Source organism: Phalacrocorax carbo, chromosome Z, assembly GCF_963921805.1.
Source record: "Phalacrocorax carbo chromosome Z, bPhaCar2.1, whole genome shotgun sequence".
Lineage (NCBI taxonomy): Eukaryota > Metazoa > Chordata > Aves > Suliformes > Phalacrocoracidae > Phalacrocorax > Phalacrocorax carbo.
Window position 1 is genome coordinate 41,316,623 of NC_087548.1, and position 22,633 is coordinate 41,339,255.

The following is a 22,633-nucleotide window of genomic DNA, read 5'->3' on the forward strand; positions in this document are numbered from 1 at the left end:
CTCCCTTATTTAAGCAAGGAAGACAACAGACATATTTTCTATTTTTGTAAGTCTGTCACTGACTTTTGAAATGAGAAATTTTTTTTAGGGTATACTTACTTATCGACTTCACAGCCTTTTTTAATTTCAGTGGTAATAAGAATGTTAATCATCAGAGTACTGTGGAGCAGCAAGGGTATACTCATATTCCCTGGCTGAAAGTGTGTAGGTAAGGAATAACTTGCCTACACATTTAATTAATGAGGGAAGGTAAATGCTGCAGCTGTTGACATTTCTGGAGGTAGAAGTACTAAGTGTGTTTTTTGAAGATATGTGTTCAAATTCACTTAGTTATGATAATGCTCACTGAATGGTAGTTAACTGGCAGTGTTTATGTTCCTAACAGTGTTCTCCCATATAATGAGAAAAGTATTTTTGCATTACAGCATTTATGCAGAAAACTAAGGAAATAAAAATCTTTATGGGCTAGAAAACTTAGCATGCAGGTGAAAACTTTTTGCGATGAGTGTATTAAATATATTCTAGACACTTTTGTGCTTTCCAAATAATAGCATAATTACTGCTTTTCTCTAACTCCCTAGTGAAATTACTTTCTTCCCATATCAAAATATTTTAGTTGGTTTAAGTTTCAAACCTGCAGATAGGTACTAATTTAGCAGTTTATTGATGTGTAGACATTGGTTGTAGTCATTAGTACAAAATATACACTACTGCATTTCATAAGCTCCGGGACAGTTTCGGTTACTAGTGTTCTATTGATTTGCTGAATGGTTAAATTCTCTTTGGCACCAATTTTGTAGGGATAATTTGTTGGAATTGATGCTCTGGGTTTATGAACTGCAATATGAATTTGGATTTACCTTGAAGTGTAATAAATGGGAAGTCCTTGCATGGTGGAAGATGGCTTGAGCATTTTCAACCTTTTGTTATCAGAAGCTGGTAATAGCATTCATTAATATCAATTACTGTGGTTTTAGGGACAGATAAGTAGTATATGAATTCCTGCAATTTGAGAAAAATCTGTGAGCCTCCTCATGTTTATCAAAGGTACCCAGTACTCTGTAGGTATCTGGTATCTGGTTTCTATGTATAAATTTAGTGTTCCTAGCTTTCCTTGGCTTGCAAAAGCATTAGCACTGTTGCATCCTCAAGGGGGTAAGGGCCAGTCAGTTATCCAACAATATTGGTCTGAAGGATTTATTCTGCTCTAACAAGGTTAATCTTACCTCATTCCTTGTGCAGTTTTCTGACATTTGGTCAGGAATACCTTTGCTTTGTATTCAGGGAACTAAGTATATGCAAAACCCCCCCATAACTTGTCTTTTTTTGTTTTCCCTGGGATGAATTGAGACTTTTGATTGCCTTACAGTTATTACCTTATATTTGAGGAACATCAATCTCTTGTGAATAACCTGCTTGCTATGCAGTTTTTTTCATTCTCTGACTGAGAATTCAGCAGGTCTGATTTGTTGGTAATGTTGTGCAAGAGCAAACAAAGAGATCGCTTCCGTTTTTTTTGATCTTGTGTCTGGGAGCTGCTTTGAAATGAATGCTTCTATTAAATGCTCAGGATTATGACAGTGACATTCATTTATGCTCTGAGAAGGACTTCTCTGAGGTCTCTGCAATCATTGCTTGCTGTTAATCGTAAAACACTGAGGGTTCAGCTAGTTGTTAAAACAAAAAAGAAACACACAAAAACCATGGTAGAGGGTAATTTTCAAGATGATTCTAGTTTAAGTATTGTAATATTTGGTCTGCACTACTGCTTTCAGTAGTTCCCCCATATGACTGACCTAGCCAACCCGCTGGTACACCAATGAGATCTTTCTGAGGCTGTCTGTATTCACTGTTAGTTCTTACAAGCATTTTGAGTTAAACTTCAGTATCTTTGATATCTTTAAACACCAAGTATCATATTTGCAACGTCTGATTATATTTTTGTAAGAACTTTAATCTGTGCTTCCTTTACAAATATATTTCTGTTTTGCCAAATAGAAATGTGTTTGCAAATTCAGTGTGTACTCATATTTGGTGATTAATTCACAGTGTTGCTAAAGGTTGATGATTTTGTTATGGGAGGTTTGTGAACCAGTAGCCTGACCATTTTTTGAAGAAGAACTTGAGACAGAAATGGTACCTGTATTAGGAAAAAAAATATTCAAGTTTTTGCGTGTACAGCTCTTCTTGGGATTTGAGTATTTGTTTCTAGTAGGTACTTAAATGAAATCAGTTATGTTAATTTTTTAAGCATTTTAAAAGGAAAGGTAATTATCATGTCTGGAGCCAAACGGGTTTTTAAGGAGAGGAAATAAGGTTTGTAGCCTCTGTTTTTGTGAGCAAGGTGGAGGAAGATGAAAGAGAATATTTGCTTTAGGAATGATGAGAGATCATTTGGGATAAGATGTGGGAAGAGTATCAATACTTCACACAGCCATTGTCTTCCAGCTAATGACTTTTATATTATTCTATCAGATTAGGAAGTTTAGTTCCTCAGCTCGTTCACTGAAATGTGTTGTAGGTCTTCATTGCATAACAGAACTGAGAAGTGAAAGGTGGAATAATTGCCCTGTGAAAAAAAATTCTTCCATTTCAGTGTGTTTTTAAATTTTGTGTGTGTGAGGTTGTTCTCATTCATGGTGGTTGTTTGATTTCAGTTTTACAGGGACATGCTTGGGCACTAGCTGAAATACCATTTGTGTATCTGTGACAGTCTGTGAATTTAAAGGGTTCTGTTCTGTGGCTTACTGAGAGCTGTGAATGGAAGTTTCAGCACTTGTCAGGCTTTGAACCATTCTGCTATGCAGGCAAACACTGAATTGTTTGTTATCTTATAGAATTCTTGGAGGCAAAGGATTAAATTACTTTATGTATTAACATGCAACAATTTACACTTTACACAGCTGAAAATCTTTTGTAGGACGTCATGGAGCAGATCCTCCTGGAAACTATGGTAATGCACATGGAAAATAAGGAAGTGATTAGTGACAGCCAACATGGCTTCAATAAGGGCAAATTGTGTCTGAAAAATTTGGTGGCCTTCTATGTTGGGGTTAAAGCATAGGTAGATAAGGGAAGAGTAACTAATGTCATCTACCTGGACTTGCGCAAAGCATTTGACACTGTTCTGCATGACATCCTTGTCTCTAAATCAGAGAGACATGGATTTGATGGGTGGACTGCTCAGTATGTAAGGAATTGGCTGGATGGTGGCACTCAAGGAGTTGCGGTCAACGGCTCAGTGTCCAAGTGGAGGCCAGTGACAAGTGGTGTTCCTCAGGGGTTGATATTGGGACCAGCGCTGTTTAACGTCTTTGACACAGGCAGTGGGATCGAGTGTCCCCTCAGGAGTTTTGCTGACGACACTGAGCCATGTGGTGTGTTCAATACACTGGAGGGAAGGGATGCCTTCCAGAGGGAGGTTGATAGGCTGAGAGGCGGGCCCATGCAAATCTCATGAAGGTCAACAAGGCCACGTGCAAGGTCCTGCACCTGGATCAGGTCAATCCCGAGCACAAATACGGGCTGGGCAGAGAATGGTTTGAGAGCAACCCTGAGGAGAAGGACTTGGGTGTGTTGGTTGATGAGAAGCTCAGCATGACCTGGCAATGTGCAGTTGCAGCCTGAAAGCCAACTGTATCCTGGGCTGCATGAAAAGAAACGTGGCCAGCAGGTCGAGGAAGGCGATTCTGCCCCTCTGCTCTGTTCTGGTGAGGCCCCACCTGGAGCAGTGCGTCCAGCTCTGGGGTGGTCAGCATAAGAAGGACATGGACCTGTTGGAGCGAGTCCAGAGGAAGGCCAGGAAGATGATGAGAGGGCTGGAACACCTCTCGTATGAAGACAAGCTGAGCTAGTTGTGAGTTGTTCAGCCTGGAGAGGAGAAGGCTCTGAGGAGACCTTGTAGCAGCCTTCCAGTACCTGAAAGGGGCCTACAAGAAGGCTGGAGAGGGACTTTTTGAAAGGGCCTGTAGTGATAGGACAAGGGGCAATGACTTTCAACTGAAAGAGGGTAGATCTAGGTTAGACACAAGGAAGAAATCCTTCACTGTGAGGGTGGTGAGGCACGGGAACAGGTTGCCCAGAGAAGTTGTGTGTGTCCCCTCCCTGGCAGTGTTCAAGGCTGGGTTGGATGGGACTTTGAGCAACCTGGTCTAGTGGAAGGTGTCCCTGCCCATGGCAGGGGGGTTGGAACTAGATGATCTTTTTAAGATCCCTTCCAACCCACACCATTCTATGATTTTCTGTGCAAGCTAAACTTTGGGGGTAGTTTTTGCTTAATTTACCGCGGCTTGTCTTCTATTAGCAACGTACAATAAAATCATGTGACTGGAACTGATGTATTGGTGGAACCATAGCTTCATTGTGAGGGTTGTGAAAGAGTTAACATACACACACACAATTCTTAAAGGTAATACCTCATCTAAAAAACTTTGCTGTGGAAAAGCGGGTTGAATATTTATTACTTTAAATTTTGCCTCTTTTAGCGTTGTGTATGAATTACCTATAAGAATTTACCACTTTAAAGCTCAAAGTCCTTGAATACAAGATGTGATATTTCCCTTTGTCGTTTGAAGTTGCTTATAACATTACTTCAAATCTGACTTCCAGGAAAATGGACTAAGTTATTGGATGTGTCCCTTAGCTGTTGAATTCCGGTATTTAGCACCGTAGCTGCACATACTGTTGTATGGCATAAGTCATCTCTGTTCATTTTGAATAGAAATTATTTCTGTTAACAGGAAATAGAATATTTTTACAGTTATTCAGTTTTCAGAACACCAAAAATGGACTAAATATTTGGACACCTCTGTTCTGAAAGGCACTATATTTGTGCTAGTGTCTTTTGTAGTTCTATTTGCTTTTATGTCTTTTGTCTATTTGTTGCCCATAGCCATTTTGAAGGGTGCCCACTGTCCCTTCTCTTCAGTGTCTAGTTACATTAATGGTATTTTCATGTTTAAAATTTAAGTTTAGAAAATATAGGTTGTGGAGGTTTAATAATAAGTCACCTGCCTTATGAAAGCAAGACCGTTGAGTGCAGATGACTACTAATCAACAGACCAGATAGTGTATTAAGGTAGCTATCATGTTACCAGTAAAATACTTAGTCCTGAATAACGTATCAGTAATTTTGAGTTGTGCTGTGTAGATGTATATTAAATGTCTTTCTTGTGGTTAATAAAATACTGATGTTGATTACCACAGTTTATGAAGCGTATGAGGACTCCAGTATATACAATCCTGTATATATAACTGCTTTGTGTTGTATTTGCAAGTATGAGTGCAGTGCATTTTGACAGTGCTGCAGGCTTGATACAAACTAGGCTTTGGGGAAGGGATACTAAAATGCTTCATCTTCTCCTTGAAGAACTGTAATTTTTGCTATTTTTATTTCCCACAGCATCAAAAAAATCGAAGTATGAAGATGTTATCGACCTCAATATCTGTGCAGATTTATCCTGTTTACGTGTCTTTATTAGAGAGAAGAAACATAGAATAGCTGAAATTCACATTGAAGGTAGGAACAAAACTTTAATCACACAGGCATGGAACTTGATAACTAGAATATTCTCTAGATTTGGATATCTTTTTTTAAGGTCTGGATAGTCAAGTGATCATGAAGAAGGCAGCAACAGAAATGACTGCAAAATTGAAGAACATCATTATTGTGGATTCTGACGAGATGGCATTGTATAAAAAGGTATGCATTTGCATGTATCATTGATTTCTAAATGTGATATAGGTAAATTGAAAATTTGACTTACTTTGTGGATTCTACTCTTGAACTGTGATTTTGTATATTTTTTTAAAATAATGTTTTATGTGTTTGGGAGCATTATTCCCTATAGGCAGACTGATTTCACCCCCACAAGCAGTGATTGTTTGACATTGATTTTTTGTGCAACTATGATGTCCAGCTGCTTATTATGCTCCATTTTTTTTTTCCTTTAATGGACAGAATTATTCAAGTTGAGCCAACTGAATATTTTCAGCTATTTCAGGGATACTTTTTTTCATTTATTGTTGAGATATTTGAAACAAAAATGTCTCAGAAGTGTGAGGTACTACATTTTATTTTGGTATTCAGTTTCTCCAGCATAAGCTTTACAGTAGAGATACTCTCTTTTCTTTCTAAGGCTCTTTACATCACAGGAAAAGAAGTCTTCAACTTCAGAATGGTATCATATGTGAATGCTACGGATGGCATTGCATATACAAATATGGATGTTGTTGACAATCGTATTTACCTAACTGTTGGGTGTATTCAAGTAGTTTTTGTCAACAAGTTTGTTTCATCTATTTTGGTAAGTTAAATTTTCCAGATATTGTTCCTTAGTATTCAAATAACATTGATAAAGCATCCCATATAGGGTGGTGTCTGTTTGTGTAAGAACTCTTAGGTAGTATTGTAAAAACTTCACTCGGATTGGTGGTTGGGCTATTTACTTTTCTTCTCCATATGTTTGTTATTGTGGAGTGAGTGGCTAAGCAACAATATTTGCTATTGTTGTTAGTTATTTCTTTATTTAAATGACTTGTGCCAGCTTTTAGATATACACGCTCTTCATTGTTTATAACACTGAAGTGTAAGTAATAAACCATGAAAATTAATGCCTTTTCCATTAATTCTGCTAAGTAAATCTATCTTTTACTCTCTGTATGAGTAGATAAAATGCCATTCGTGAAAGTTATGTTAGAAGGTTATTGCTGTTACCATCTGATTTGCAAAATATTTAGTATGGAAATTTATTGTTACGTATATGCATACTTTATCATATTTTGGGGGAGATTATCCTATTAAAGAATTCAGAAAAAGTGTGTAGCAAAACCAGTATCTTAAGGTAGTTTGCTGTTTAAGAAACTATGATTCTTAGTGTTTCTGAAGTAATGTAATTTTTAATAAAATTCCCAAGATCTGTATTCTTTTCCTAGGCTTTTATAAATAACTTCCAAGCTGCCAAGGAAGCTCTTACTGAAGCAACTGTACAAGCAGCAGAGAAAGCAGCTACAGGTGTCAAAGAGCTAGCAGAGCGTAGTTCCCGTTTGGCACTAGATATCAATATTAAAGCACCTGTTGTGATAGTTCCACAGTCAGCAATGTCTGCAAATGTCCTGGTGGCTGATCTCGGTCTAATCACTGTGAAGAACCAATTCTTTATCGCTAAAACCAAAACACGATATAATCTCCCGCCTGTTGTTGACTCTATGACAGTGAAATTGAGTGAACTAAAGTTATACAGGTAACGTAATGTCAAGATTTTTTTAAATTCACGTAATCTTTTGGAGATACTTCATTTGGAAAGCTTTAAGAAGTTGCTATCAAAATAATTAGTTAATGGTTGGTCGTTAACAGATATGTTGCCTTGAACTATAAATCAAATTAATAAAAATTTTGTAAAAGCAATTAAAATGTATCATTGAGGAGAAATAGCAATCTACACATCTTTTAATTGAAACAAATGTTTGTTTAGGGAATATTGTGGAAAATAATAGACATGTATCATTCAGAACTTTGGGACAGGTTAAACTCATTTGTAAATGGCTATTTTGATGGTTTTGTTTTTTTTTAAGCTATACATGGCAGGGAAAATGTTAAGACAGATGGCTGTAAAGAAGTGTTTGAAAATGGGCCTTGATGCAGGGGATTGGGAGAGGGGAGAGGGAAGGGAAGAGTACTGAAGAAAGAAGGAATTGCTTTCCAGTGGAGAGCAGGTAAGAGGTCCTAGCAAGAAGTTGATACGTTTTGTGCCTGGTATGTGCCTGATATGACTCCTGCCTGCCAAGAAAAGATGTTTTCTAGTTGGTGGAGTAAGTCTTTAACTAGAGATATTAGGAGTAGTATGGAGACTATTTTACAGTACCATTCAAAAAGGTGAGGACAAGACAGAAATGTGTTTGTGGTTGTTAGAATGTGTAAGTGAAGTATGTCAAGCTGGGAGTATTTTGTTTCTGTTCACAGATCATGCTATGAGCAGGGTGCATTGCAAACTGAAGTACAGTTGCTGCAGCCACTCAATCTGGAAGTAGCTGTTGAACGAAATTTAGCTGCTGCATGGTATAATGAAGTTCCTGATATTGAAATATCTGGCCGACTCAAGCCTATGAATGTAAGCACTCATTTCTGAAAGCAGCTGTTAAAATATCTGCAGAAAATGGATTCAGTTTTCTGTCGATAAATGTCCAAGTTCCTTAGTTAGGGTATTCTTTGATTTCAAGACAGGTGGGTAGGTAGCGTGAATTTTGTCGTTTCCTAGGGAAAAAGAAAGTGAATAGCTTTCTCTTCTAATCTAAGCTCTGCATTTCATCTGTGATACTGCAGGCAGACTTTGTACTATATAATACTGTTGCTAGTTAGAAATGGGTATTCTGTTATAGCTGCCTTTTACCTGTCAGTTAGCATCTTTCAAAGAAGGATTGGGAAAAGTTGAGGTTCATTGGTTTATTCACTAGCAGGGCATTCCCATGACAAGCCCAAGTATGGTTAGTGCACGTGCTCATTTAAATTTAACATAAAAAAATATAAAGCTTGTCAGTTATATGAGGAAAACCAATTTGCCAAACTTTTAAATAGAATTAATAACCATGACTGTAGAGTACCTTGTGACTAAATGCGGGTAACAGTTTTGGGCAACTACAAGTCAAACTATACGTGTATGACTTCTAACATTCAATTTCTAAATTCTAGCTTCAAAAAGAAAATTAGTGGACAAAACCAAAATAATGTGTGAACATCTTTTGAGTTCTAGCCGTTACTGTAACGGGTTGTGTGGGTTTGAGAAGAACATCTTACTTGGTTCTTGAGGCTCCTAATCTAGTCAGATGGGATCAATTTGTTTTATTTGTTTATTGGTAAATTTAGATTTTAGTTACCAAAGCTTCATGAACTGAGTTGTTCTGCGTTTAATAACAACGTTTTTTTTTTTTTTTAGCTTATTCTCAGTCAGGAAGATATTACCACAATATTGAGGACACTAAATGAAAATATAGGTGGAAACTCTGGTGCATCATCTTTACCAGAACCGAAAGATACAACTAGCCATTGTAGTGATATGCATAGTACTTCACAGCAGTCTGCAGGTAATTTTATCTTAAATTACGCGTGGTCTAGCATTTTTAGATATTACTGTCAATTTATTATTTCTGTTAGTATTGTTTTTATGAAAGGATGCCAGGTTCAGTTGTTTTTAACAGTATGCCTCTATTACATTGACGTTGTGCTTTGAACTATACCCAACAGTAATCATAACAAATAGGAGCAACTGCGCCACTGTAGTAAGTTTTCTAGCATAATGTGTTATAATGTAAGGACTGTCTGGTTCTACCGGCAGTAATGCATTTATTAGGCACTTATACATCTGTCAGTTGGATTTAGTAACATCCCAGCTTTGGAAAGTTATGTTACCCTTTTTCCCGTGTATGCTGACTCTGTTGCCATTCAGTTTTAGATCTGTTTGTCTTGTCTAATGATGGGATCCCTAAAAATTGTTCCTGTTCAGTTGGCATCACTGCCCATAAACTGTTCAGCACACACTAAAAAAGGGCAAGTAACGTTAAAAAAGGAGTCTTTTGTTGAACTCTTGTATTATATTTGAAAAATAGCAAAAACATGGCAAGGTGAACAGACGAGGATGAAAGTAAACTTGTATTCTTTGTTACATTCTTGCACACAGTACCATATAAAATTAAGGGAATTTGCATGTTTCTGTCTTAAAGATGGTAAAAATTGCACGTAGAATATATAAGCGGAGTATTTAATTTTCTAAAACTTTGTGTGATTTTGCCAAAACTAATTACAGAGAGCATAATAAACATATTCTGAGTGGATGGGTTTATGTGTGGAGGAAAAGGGAAGTTGTTGTCCTTATAGTCATTAGTGTGGATGTTGGTTTTGGTTTGTTGGGTTTTTTTCACCCCCCTTATTTGCAGTCAGGTAATTTTATTTAATATTAAGTGATTTTCTACTTTCTTAAAGGTGTAACTGTTGTGACGTCAGCTGTGGTGGAATTGCATTCACCTATGAAAATAAAAACAACATTAAAACTGGACTTCAGATTCGACTCTCTGACTTTAGTATTGTATAGTCCAAATTCAAAACAGGTAAATATAATTTTGATTACAAACAGAAAGAAATAGCTTTAAGTAAGGTTACATAGAGTCCTGGAAATTCTGAACAGGAATAGTTTAATTTATGAGCAGAGACAGTGACTTCTAGCAATAGTTACAAATATGATGGAAATGATAAACAGCTATTTTATCTGAATTGTGTGGCAGACATTATAGGGAAGAGAATAAGAATAATCAGTGGTAGCACATAATACGTGGCATCTTCTGAGATTTGACTGAAAACTTACTGAAAACTTATATAAGTTTGAAATACAGTTTGGGAAGGAAAAAAATGCAGACGGATGCAACCTATTCTTCAGCTACACACACACGTGCATGCACAATGTTGTGGAGAGAGGCTTTAAATTTGTATTACAATGTGAATGCGTTTTTATTCTTCGTTTAAATCTGCAAACCTGTTAGCAAATTTCTGACTAAAAGTCTAGTAATATTTTATTGTAAACTTATAGTCTGTTATTTTAGATTTTGGACAATCTTCCAGTATCTGGATAAAGACTATGTAGTCATAAGAGGCAAAACTTAATTTCCTATCTGGCGTGTTTGCTATATGCAAAAATATGCAAATCTATGTATTTTTAAATGGCACACAAACCAAAGTTGCATATGACAGTTCTACTTTCTGTTAAATATTGTCTCCGTCTCACTAATGTAAGCTTGATTTAGCAAGCTGGTGGAAGGGTAAGGCTTCGCTTTCTTCAGTTTTCTCTGTATGTTACTGACTTTTGAATTACCAGTGGGTTTATTTAATATATTATTAAGTATATTCCTTCCATTACCTGTAAGCAAGTCTACAAATGTATTACAATTTGATTTAAACAGGCTACAAATTTGGATCAGAGAGATGACCTTTCGAAGCTTGCAGAATTTAAGTTAGTTTTGATGTCAGCTGCTCTCAAAATGTTATCAGACGGTTCAATGAATGCTTCAGTCAAGCTGGCAAACTGTACGTTAGATGATAAAAGACAGTCAATACAGAAGGCTACACCAAGGTCTGTATTTTGACATAAATTGCTGTTTATTGGAGTTTGACAGAGTTCCAGATGTTTCCATTTTAGTATTCTGTTAAAACTGCAATTTTTTTGGAGTAGGTGATTCTTGAAATACATGTTACTGTAGACTTATGTGTCTTACTTGCCTTTTGTTCCACATGTTGTTTATGAGAGACCAATAAAAATTCTAGAAACAAACTTTAAATATGAAATAAACCAACCAAACTTTAAATATTTAAAATTAATGAATGCATATAGAAACAGATTTCACTTTCAGCTTTAAGAAACTGCTGGCTAAGTAAGACTAAGTGTGGTGGTTTGGTTTTTTTTTTTAATGAGAGTAACAAACCTCAATATAAGGTATAATAATGTTGATATATAACACGGAATTCTGATGATTTGACTTGTTAAAATTATGAACACCTTTAGCTGCCAATGTATGGAAGTCCAGTTTTGAAGTTTTGTAGAATTTATGTTGATACTTTCATCGGTAATGTTTTAAAATTTTTGGTATTACTTTTTAAATTGACGCTTGTTAATGTGTTGCAGCTGGATTGAGAATATTGAGTGGGTTTTTTTTTTCAGCATTTGTGGCTGGTTTGTTGTTGTCTCATTAAATGCTGCCTTAATGATCTTTCAGGATGGTGGAAATGAAGCATGGATTTGAAAAGAAAGTTATGGTGGATATAAGCTATAAGCAGGGGAGAGATGGCACTGTTCTTGATGTGATTGTTCAAGAGATATACCTTTGTGCAAGCATGGAGTTTCTACTTACTGTTGCGGATATATTCCTAAAGGCTAATGCAGAAAGTGCTGCTGCACAGAGAAATCTCAAACAGTCATTACCTTTAAAGGAGCAAGGTATATACTGGAAATACTTAAAAATTGGTATTTAACTATCTATTTAATTTTGGTACTATAATACTAGTTTTAAAATTATAATACCCCTTTTATGCTGTTCCTTCTGTGTATAGGACAGCTTCTTTTAACCTTGATGTTTCTTTCTTTGTGTCATGGAAAATGGTTAATGTCCTTTTTGTCTTTATTTCCAAATGAAGCTTTGTCTACCAGACAAAGGAAATACCTAAAAATGTATGCCTAAAAATAAAATGGGAAAGGACAATTATAGCTGGCACTCTCTAGATTTGTTGGCTGTCTTTGAAGTCTCAGCAAATTTTGTAACGATGATTACAACCATCATAGTTTTCATCCTTTCTGAGAATGATGGAACATACTCTATTATGTTCAAATATGAGTTCAGCCTGCCAGATATTGCTGCCTAGAAATGTTGTCATTTCACTTGTCCACCGATGTGCATTTCTCCCTATATCAGGAAACAGGCTTTTAGTTTGAATGCCTGATTTGGTCTTTCTAGTGCAGGACCTATACCTGACATCAGAATTTAGTTCATTAGAGCACCAGACCAGGAAATGGGCTATTTATGCTTCCAGGCCTCAGGAAGTTCACATAAGGTCTGCAAAGGAAGTCCCTTTTTTTTGTTTTTGTTTTCCTGTAGCCTAAATGTCTTAGTTGTGTCCACCTTAGCTAGGCCTGCTCAGATTATTTAGTAGATGGACAATATCTAAAAAAATTAGGAAGTCTTACGTAGAAGTATATTGGTACTGCAAATGGTTACATCAAGCAGTAGTAAATGCTGCATTATAGTCCTAAGGAAAACTATGTTTTGCTGCTTCAGAGAGCAGAGAATGTGTCCAGCATTTTCATAAGACCCTATGATAGCTGGCTGATGTAGAAATTTAGTGAAGCTGATACACTTGCTAGTGTCAGAGGTGAAAACAGTGGTGATACTGTTATCCTTTCCATTTTGACAGAGAAGCTTTGTGGAATCTTTTATAGTATCTAAAAGGAATTAGGGCTTTAATGGTTTTGTGAAGAGCCTAGAAATAAGTCAGTTGCAGGGATCTACATGTTTTCTGACGCCTGTGATGCTAGACCTTATCACTAAATCTTTAAAACTTCTCTATAATTTGAGAGATGTAACTAATGACAATTTAATCTTCAAACAATTAACCTAATTTAATTTGTGTTTTTGAAGCACCTGTGCAGCCTGTATCTACAATGGAAATGAACATTGTTGTTAAAAATCCTGAGATCGTGTTTGTGGCTGATTTAACAAGAAGCGATGCTCCTGCATTGGTAGTTACAACACAGTGTGAGGTCTTCATTAAACATAGCCCTGAAAGGTATAGCATGACAGCTGCTGTTAAAGAGATACAAATGAAAGCATGCCCATTTCTTCCAGAAAAAAGGAAAGGGAACGTTACTACGGTGAGTTTGCAGACATCCAGTTTGTATTTAAAGGAGCTGTGTAACTAATGCTAGTACAATGCAAGTTAATTATGAAGCTTTCACCGTTAAATGTATGTTACACACATATGAGTAAACTTTTGTTGCTAACTTATTTTGTTGACTTCATGCTGTTTTGTCTGATATGGCAAAAGCGTCATCTTGATCAGTGGCATTGAGGTTTGCTTTGTAAGACAAGCTAAAATTACAAGTCCAGAGGAGTAAAATGTAATAACCTCTCTTATCCTGTGTAAGCCAGATAAAAAAAAATTTTATGTGTACACTATTTTGAATGCAGTGTAGTAAATTTGGAATACTTTCAGTCGAAAACTTTGCATTAAATAGGTATATAAGTGAATAACAAAGGATCACAGGTGGAATGGGAAATATGTATCTAAAAATAAATTATAGTATACTGTTCATAAATTCCTTTGTGGTAAGGCCCATAGATCTATTATATTTAAACTGTTTATATTTTGGCTACAGAATCAGACTTGTTAGTTACTGGCTAGGTGGGAATGCATTGACTCCTGGAGCTTCTTGTAGTTTTTCTGCCTCTACAAGCAGACTGTACCTCAGTTACCTCTGTAATGATATTGTATCAGAGAAAAAAATCAATTTGGTATATCCAACTGTTACCTGTGTCCTAAGACCACAGATGAATTTTGAAGAGTGAGTCTTTTCAGCTCTGCTTTAATGTCTACTTACTTTATGGAGCTACGAAGGAAAGACCAAAGCTATAAGTACAACAGACTGGGACTTCTACTTCATCTCTTTATCAGATACTTTCATAGCGGCTCAGGTTACTACTTGGGTGGACAGTCTTTGATTACATTAATCTATTAAGAATCTAGTAACTGAGAAAGTGACGCACTTGCATGATAGCTACAACACAATGCATAGTTGTGTGACTTCCGTTTCTGTAGCTGGCGAACGTGGCACAAACAGGTAGCTTTGTAGAAGTTACAAGACTTTTCACCAAGCTTTCTTTCTTGCAGGAATATCTTCTACCAGAATCTATCTCAAACTGTAGAAACAGAGAAAAAGACCTGTTTCTGACAGGTTGCTTGTGCTATGAAGAGGCTAAGAGGACCTTAGTTTTGATGCTTAAAGTTACCTTCTGTGAAAGATTCAGAAAGTTGTAGTAGAGAGTAGTAGAGGTCAAAAAAGATTGTGTTCTCTGCTTATAGCGGTATAAATGCCCCTTCTGAAAACATGTACATAAGGAAATCTCTGAATTCTGGTTTTTTTTGTAAGCAATATGATTTCAGTCTGGGAAGATAATCAGAGAGTCAGATGATGCTCCATGGCCTTATTTATTCAAGAAAGAAAACGTATGATAAGAGATTATATGAAGATTACAAGATTTCTGAAGGCGGATATTGATGTGAAGATTTTATATTGCCTAAGCTTTGGGGACATTAGTGATGGATGAATTCATCCATCTGTTAGAATATGTTTCCCCAGACACCCAGGAAACTAGCCTCTGGCTTTAGACTAGCATAAGCTATGAGGTTCTTTTTGTACATTTCTCACATGTACTTTGCTCTAAAGAAGAACATGTTATTTTTCATTCCTGGCTGTAACACAGAACAAGAAAAAAAATAATCTGAGCAGCAGAGGATAAAATAGGAGTATGGGCAAAAAATTCTGTTAGATCAAACTTGCTTGGGAAAAGTGTGTTAAAACTGATTCAGAGTATTTCTGTGCACCAACATCTGATTCAGGTGTGGACAAAGATGTTGGGAAAGATTGCAAAATCAATATGGTTTGAAATTGCTGTTTTTGAAAGACTTATCTCCTCAGGTAGGGACTGGAGAGCAAATTTTCCTGTCAATACAGTATCAGTAGAGTTTAACTACGTTTGAGTGCTTTATTAATCACGTAGCATTATGATGTTATTTACAGTGTGCCTTAGATCTAGTTTCGGTAAACCTTGGCAAGTGGGAGTATGCAAGGACTGATTGTACAGTCCTGGAACTGAGTGATTGTGATTCAAACAGTGATATTTTTATTCAGTAAAATTGTAACTGCTGTTGCTGTCTTGCCCTTAACTGAAAAATCTGGTTCTCCTCAAAAGTCCCAGGCATGACGATGTAGTGTATTTGAAGACGTCTGCAGACTTCACCTAAAGAGTGAAGTTACTGAAGTGTAATACATTTTACTGTAGTTGACATTTGAATCTTTAATGTTTGAGAATGGCTGAGGTGCTGCTTCTGATACTTTTTTCTATATGTTTGAACACATTATTAGTGTTCAAATTACTCTTAATTTTGAAGAATGTTTTAGTGCTTTTGATGTGTAGTATTTAAAAGTATATAACTTTTAAAGGATTTTTTTCTCTATTTAACATGTGTTTTTACTCTTTTGTACAGATATTACAGCCTTGTGACTTCTTCTTTGAAATGAAACAGTCAGGTACTAATCCACAGACAGCTGATCTAACGATTAAATCTCTAACAATAAAAGTAGGTAGACTTTTATTGTGTTTTTAGTTCTCTACTACTTCCTGCTCAGAAGGCTTTGAAGTTGCTTGTGGGATGTGTTTCTTAAAAAAAGAAAAAAAGTCAGGAATGACTGAAGTGGGGAATTGTTTGTTCTTCATCAGGTCATCTACCTGTTTAGCATGTGAAAATAAACAAAAATGAAAATTAACAATTGTGTCAACACTTCGGTTTTGGGATTTGTGTTTTATAAAATGGCCTGATATGCAGAGATAAATTTTGAAGTGTTCAGATAGAGCTTTCGATGTTCAGAAAGCTTCTATCTGGAAGAAAGGCAGGGGTTGAAAATCTGAACAGGTTGAACTGTAACTTGAGGAAAGGAATGAGTTTTCAAACCTAAGAGTCCTGTGGAGAACAGAAGTGCTTTGTTAGTGTAATATATTAATTATAATTTTGTGTCTGAAAGTAGCTGACCGTTTCCTGTACTAGCTTCTCATTTCCAATTATTCCAACTTCTTATTTGTAGGTTTCACCAATAATCATAAACACAGTAATTACTATTACATCAGCCCTTTATCAAACTGCAGAAACAACAGAAGAAGAGATTAGTCAAATTCCTCCAGACTTGTGGAATAAGAAGGATATAAAAAATCTAAAAATGTGGTTTCTGGAAGAGCCAAATGAAAACGAAAATACAAATCCAACCACTGAGCTGGTACCCACAGGAGAGTCATTGAAAATCAGTATAGAATCTGTTTTTCTAACACTTGAAGCTGGGGTCGGGCATCGAACTGTACCAATGCTTTTAGCTAAGTCCTCATTTCTTGGAGAAGTCAAAAACTGGAGTACTCTCATCAACCTACGTTCTCGTCTTGAGCTAGAGGTAAGGAACCCTACACAAGAAAGAAAACTTTTCTTCATCTTACAGTGGGAGCTGAAAGTGCGGTCTGATCGTAAATCTTTTATATTACCAAAGCAATTGATATACTTGTAAATCAGAATTTTAAGTCTCTTAAAATCTGTAGAGCTTTCATTAATCTAACAGTTGTATGTAATTTCTTCATTGACTTCTGAATTTTGATAGGTACACTATTTTAATGAGATGTTTGGGGTGTGGGAACCGTTGCTTGAACCACTAGAAATTGAGAAGACGGATTTATTCAAACCATGGATCCTTGATATCAAGGTATATTTTCCAAAGCTGAACTCAAATTTTCTATTTCAATACATTAGGAATAACAAATGCTCTGCACCTTCTTATTTCTGAGACTAATCTAACAATTTTGTTCTTTCTTATTGGTTACTAAAATTTTTTTTACCAATTAGTGAATAAAACCAACTCTTGCACAAGTGAAGATCCAGTCTCACAGATCTTTTAAATACTATTGTCTTCCAGATGACAAGAAGATTTGATTCCAGTTGCACTGGATAATCGTAACGGTTTTATTTTGATTTCTCTAAAGTTAGATCATACACTAATGATGCATTCAGTGACATTGGAAAGATAGAAGAACACTCACTGTGTTTCACAGTAATATCTGTAGCAGAAATGTATTGGAAAAACTGATACTTGTTACTGACTAGCACAAAGTGTACTGTGGGGATAGTGCTCTTACCACTTTGGTTCTGTCTTTTGTAAGGAAATATTCTAGATTCTAGTCTCAAAGTAGGTAAGTATTTATCTAAGGAAGGGAGATAATTTTTTCCCCATCCCTTCTGTTTTAATTGTTTTATTGCATTGCTTCCTGATTTTTTTCAAAACTGTTCAAGTATTTTTAGCCTGAGGGGTTGCTTAGAATGGAAAAACTGCCCTTTACCTACAACTGTCATTAACAAATAGCTTTCTACAGTAATGGCCTCAGAAGGATAAAGATTATGGACTGAGATATTGCCATTAAGAAATTGCTGTTAAAAATATTCCTAAGAATTTTCCAGAAAGGTGTGAGAAGTAATGCAGGAGAAAGATAGAAGATAGTGAGTCAAACCTCATGTCTTCTTGCTCAGATTTGAAATATAACATTTGGAAACACACGATATTCAGAAATGTTGAAGCCAGGAAAATGTATGCCGTGTGATTTTTAATTTTTTCCTTCAAACAAATGAAAACATACAAAATAAGTATCGTTTGGAAACTTACAAGGACTAAATCTGGGGTAACTGTTTTAAGAGTAGGAAATCAATTATGTGTAATAGTTTTTACACAGTGTTACTAGGCATGTTAATGGATTCACACAGCATTTACTGGATATGTTAGTAGTTAGTATATAAGTCTATGTTCTTTTATTTTTGAATAATCATAAATTTAGCTACTGTTATTGGAATTCCATTGACTTCTGAAATATATCTTTTGCCTCTTGGCTTCTTTATTCTCTCTTTTGTTTTTATTTGAGAATAAAAACATGGAAAAAAAGAGAAAAACCATGGCAGGATATAGTGGGAAAGGGAGAGAAAGAGAGTCTTGAGGTAAAACTTGCTTCTACAGAGGGAGCGGTCAGATAAGAATTCTTTAAAAATCTCCTTTCAGATGAAGAAGAAGACTAAAAAAGCATTGGTTGAGTCAGATGCAGAAGAAGAAAACTACAAAGTTCCAGAATATAAAACAGTAATAAATGTTTCCTCAAAAGACCAGCTGAACATTACACTCTCCAGATGTGGGCTACAAATGTTGAGTAACTTGGGCACGGTAAGAAAGATTACTTAGTTATGCAGTGTCAGAATTGTTAAATGAATGTTTGCACAGATTGTTTTGATGAAGTCTTACTTATACTTCTTACTATACTTACTTACTATATTTGTGTTTTGTATCTATACTTTGCTTTCTAGGCGTTTGCTGAAGCAGCTAGTCAAACTTCAGACATCTTCAAAAAAGACCGAGCACCATTTGTAATAATAAATTCTTTAGGACTTCCCATCACTGTCTTGCCTAGTGATTCCTTTAGTGTCCTTAATGTTGAATTTGGAGCAAAAATATTTCATTTAAGAGATGGAGAGAATTTAAATATGGAATTCGTCAGAACTAAAAGTGAGACTGACCAGTTCACAGCAATGACAACTCTGAGTAGCAAGAGGTTTTACATTCAGATCTGTAAGTTCCAAAGTTCATATATCTTCTGCTTCTGTAAATACTGCATGCTGCATAATACTGCATCTTGTACAGGTCAATAAGCATTGTGGACTACATAAGATGAAAGGAGTGTTTCTTTGGATTCTAGATGCATGGCACTATTTGAAGTACTGCTTTACTCTTCACAGCTAAAAGTTACATGTATCATGTTTGTTAAGTTTTTGAAGCATAGATTTTCAACTGTAAACAATTATTTAGATACCTAATCTTTATTTCATTATTTTACTGCAATCAAATATTTTTGTTTGTATTCACATGTTAATGCAGAATTAAGCTGCACAAAATAATTTTTTCTAGAATTCTGAGGCCTGTATATATGTGTATTATAGAAGAAGTTATTCTTAAAGGGGATGCTTTTAAAAAAAAGATAGTTTAAAATAATTTAAAGTAGAACATGGTTAAAGCTAAAAGTAAAATTTAGGTATTTTTAATGATATATGTGTTAACAATTTAAGTTGATTTATTGTAGCAACAGCTTTTCAAAACTGATTTCTCAAACTGATCTTGACCGTGTGGTTTATCAGTTGCATTTTTTTCACAATACATATGAGCTGTACCTTGTTAATAAGCCATTACGTCTTGTAAGCTTTTCTCTTTAGGCACTAATTTTATTTGCAGTGGCAAAACCCACTTAAATATTTGAGTGATGGACTCATTTACTCTTTATCCTGTGGTGAAAAAAGAATCTTTGCTGTTTCTTTAGCAACACTGCAAGACTGGCATATTAAAAGTGGTGATTAGATGGGATGATACAGAAAATTCTATTGAATGCATATTTCTGTCTTTCAGATGGATCTTTGCTCCTTTTGAGTGTTTCATTTCTTATCTTATATATTCTAGGTCCAGATAATCATTCCACTGTGGAAAAGATTCCATTGACAAAAGTAGGTCGATGTATTTACAGATTGAGACATGAGGAATCAGGTGTTGAAAGGGCTGTTGTCTGCCAAATTGATACTGTTGAAGGAAGCAAGTTGATAACTATACGTTCTCCTATGCAGGTTATTATATTTCCATACACTATAATTTAATTATTATTTTAATTTTTAATGAATGAAAATGATTCTAGTAATCTTTAAATAAACATTTTTAAAAAGATATTTTAAAAAATTATCTGAACAATTAATGTAACTTTGCTGTTGTGCATTATAAGGTAGTTTAGAAGGGATTTTAAAGAATAAAAAGCTTTGTCAAAGTGACAAAAGCAAGGAGTGGGATGGTAGTGGAAATGGACCAGTTCAGGCTAATTTATCAGTAATGTTTTCTAATCCTAATCTGAGTCTTTTTGAATGATTTGCTTTGTGTGAAGTGATCAGGCCTCTTTTAAGCTTACCTTTGTTCCGCAAGGTTATCATTCTGTTGGATTATTTCTTCTTCTTCATCCTCTACCATCGATTCATAAATTTCAAATTTAGTACCAAGTCAGCTGAACAGTGAGCCCTTTGAGTGTGTATCTCTTAAGGGACATGGTTTAGTGGTGGACTTGGCACTGTTAGGTATATGGATGGACTCGATAATATTAAAGGTCTTTTCCAATCTAAATGATTCTATGATTCTGTCATTAAATAATGTTTTTGATAGATATTATAGTTTGCAAGTACAGTGATGGCCCAGATGAATGTTCTACAGTGATAGCGTCCCTGTATATTTCACTTGCTGCTTTTACCCTGAGTAGTTTAGACTTGGTTGATAACCAGATTTACTGCTCTATTCTTCCCTAAATTAAATGTTAATTTTTTTTTCCAGAGCTAATATTGTCATTAAATTAAGCCTGAAATTAAAAAAAAAGTTTGCAGAGAACAAGAGAACTATATACCTCCCAAGTTGTTATGGGTGTTGATGGTTTAACTTAAATATTTATGTGACTTCCCTTATGTTTTGTGCTATATGGGTTTTTTTTAATCTTACATTTTTAGGAGAAAGTTCTTTGGAAAGTTATTATATAGTTCAGATTTGCTTGTCTTTGATTTTACAGGGCTTTATGTTTCTCTTTGAAAAGAATTTTACAGCTAATGTATTAATTTCATAATTAAAATACAGGATTAAGCTGCACAACCAGATCATTTAAGGAGATTTGCTGGTATTAGAGACAGTTCTTTTGAAATACCTGACTTTGAATGATAAATGGGTAGGATGAACAGTGAGAGAGTTCACATTCTGTGCTCTCTTAAGCTCAAGACACTTTATCTTTCCAGTTTTTCCTAATGTATGTTGTTGGATTTTTATGTCACATAGATAAGGAATCACTTTTCAATCCCATTAAATATTTTTGAGGAAGGAAGATGTTTAGGGACTGCTTCACCAGAAAATGAATTCAACATACCATTGTCCTCTTACAGGTACTTTACTGCGTTGTTGTTTTATCATGGAATATGTTTATACATAGTTGATTATTGTGTCCATACAATTATGTTAAAATTTTGTTTCCCCTTTGGTACCTAATACTGTAATTAATACTGTACTATCATTGTTGGGTAGGATCTTCTCAGAGCATGTAGTCTGAGATAAACAGAATACTATCTAACTCTTGAATTGCAAGTCTTCTGAAATGCATTTTGCCTAACAATTTCAATTAGCTAGTTTACTTTAAGAATTTGAGTTCAGGTGTTCTTGGAACACAGTGATTGTTATCCATATAGTACAGATTTTTTTCTTAGTGGAGTGATGTCTAGAAATGCATAACAGGGCTTTTTTCTTCTTCCTTTTTTTTGCTCTGAAAAGAAAAAAAGGCTTCTTTTGATTTTTGTAATTCTGAAGTAAAAAAATTGAAACTAATACATTTATCACAGATGTAGACAGAGACTTGTCAACCTTAGAAATACTTGGCTTCCAGCATAGTTATGCTGTTAGCACCTTGAAGCTAATACCCACTTATATGTGCAACGAGTTTATATGTACAATTTAGTTGAACGGTCACTAACTCTTAGGCAGATGAGTTTGCTCTTATTGCTTTTTATGATCAGAGAGAATTTTCCCTTCTGTTTTCCCCTAAACACTCTCCCCATTTTTTAAAAAGATGACAGTTATATATCTTCTCTGTTAAATAATTTACACTTTAGATAATGTAAGTTGATTAATATTTCTAACCATGTATATTTTATTTAATAAGGTTTAGTGACATTCTGATTCACCATACAGATACATGAGTGAGTTTCACTAGGCAGTCAGGAAATGTTTACTAACAAAAATCTTCAGTTAAGGAACAGCTGACTGGATTAAAGCAGTTGCCTTAAAAGCCTTGGGTGTAAACAATCCATAAGTGTCATGTTCTGTGTGACTGAAAAGAAGGGCACTTTCTGCAGATGTGTCACAGGAGTCAATTGTTTATCCAGCCTTTTTGCGTGGAACAGGAGTATAGCAGCACTTACAAGGGAATTCAGTAGCCTCTTCTTAATAATAGTCCCAAACGGTCCCTCTTTGCAAGGGAAGTGTGTAGAGCTATGGAACAAAAAACCCCAACAGGGTGCAATTCCATCAAGTTTTTGGGATCCAGACCACCTTTTGCTTCCCCCTTTAAGCAAGATAAAGGAAGACAATGAACTACTGTCAGAGATCTTCCAAAATCCAAATAATACTAGAACGTTAGTGTTGCATAGTACTTTTTCATAATTGAAAAATTCAATATCACATTGAGTGTTTAAAAA

At 35.4% G+C, this 22,633-nt stretch overlaps 1 protein-coding gene across 1 annotated transcript in view; it reads left to right on the plus strand.

The window, feature by feature from the left end:
* Positions 1-22,633, plus strand: part of VPS13A (vacuolar protein sorting 13 homolog A) — a 110,835-nt gene that overhangs the window by 45,399 nt on the left and 42,803 nt on the right. The window contains exons 30-46 of the mRNA XM_064438677.1: positions 5,402-5,518; positions 5,598-5,701; positions 6,138-6,305; positions 6,934-7,241; positions 7,961-8,108; positions 8,931-9,078; positions 9,974-10,098; positions 10,945-11,114; positions 11,755-11,975; positions 13,171-13,403; positions 15,797-15,889; positions 16,392-16,748; positions 16,950-17,051; positions 18,390-18,548; positions 18,689-18,950; positions 19,830-19,990; positions 21,225-21,328. Coding sequence (XP_064294747.1) covers positions 5,402-5,518; positions 5,598-5,701; positions 6,138-6,305; positions 6,934-7,241; positions 7,961-8,108; positions 8,931-9,078; positions 9,974-10,098; positions 10,945-11,114; positions 11,755-11,975; positions 13,171-13,403; positions 15,797-15,889; positions 16,392-16,748; positions 16,950-17,051; positions 18,390-18,548; positions 18,689-18,950; positions 19,830-19,990; positions 21,225-21,328 — 2,980 coding nt within the window. The remainder of the gene's footprint in view (positions 1-5,401; positions 5,519-5,597; positions 5,702-6,137; positions 6,306-6,933; positions 7,242-7,960; positions 8,109-8,930; positions 9,079-9,973; positions 10,099-10,944; positions 11,115-11,754; positions 11,976-13,170; positions 13,404-15,796; positions 15,890-16,391; positions 16,749-16,949; positions 17,052-18,389; positions 18,549-18,688; positions 18,951-19,829; positions 19,991-21,224; positions 21,329-22,633) is intronic.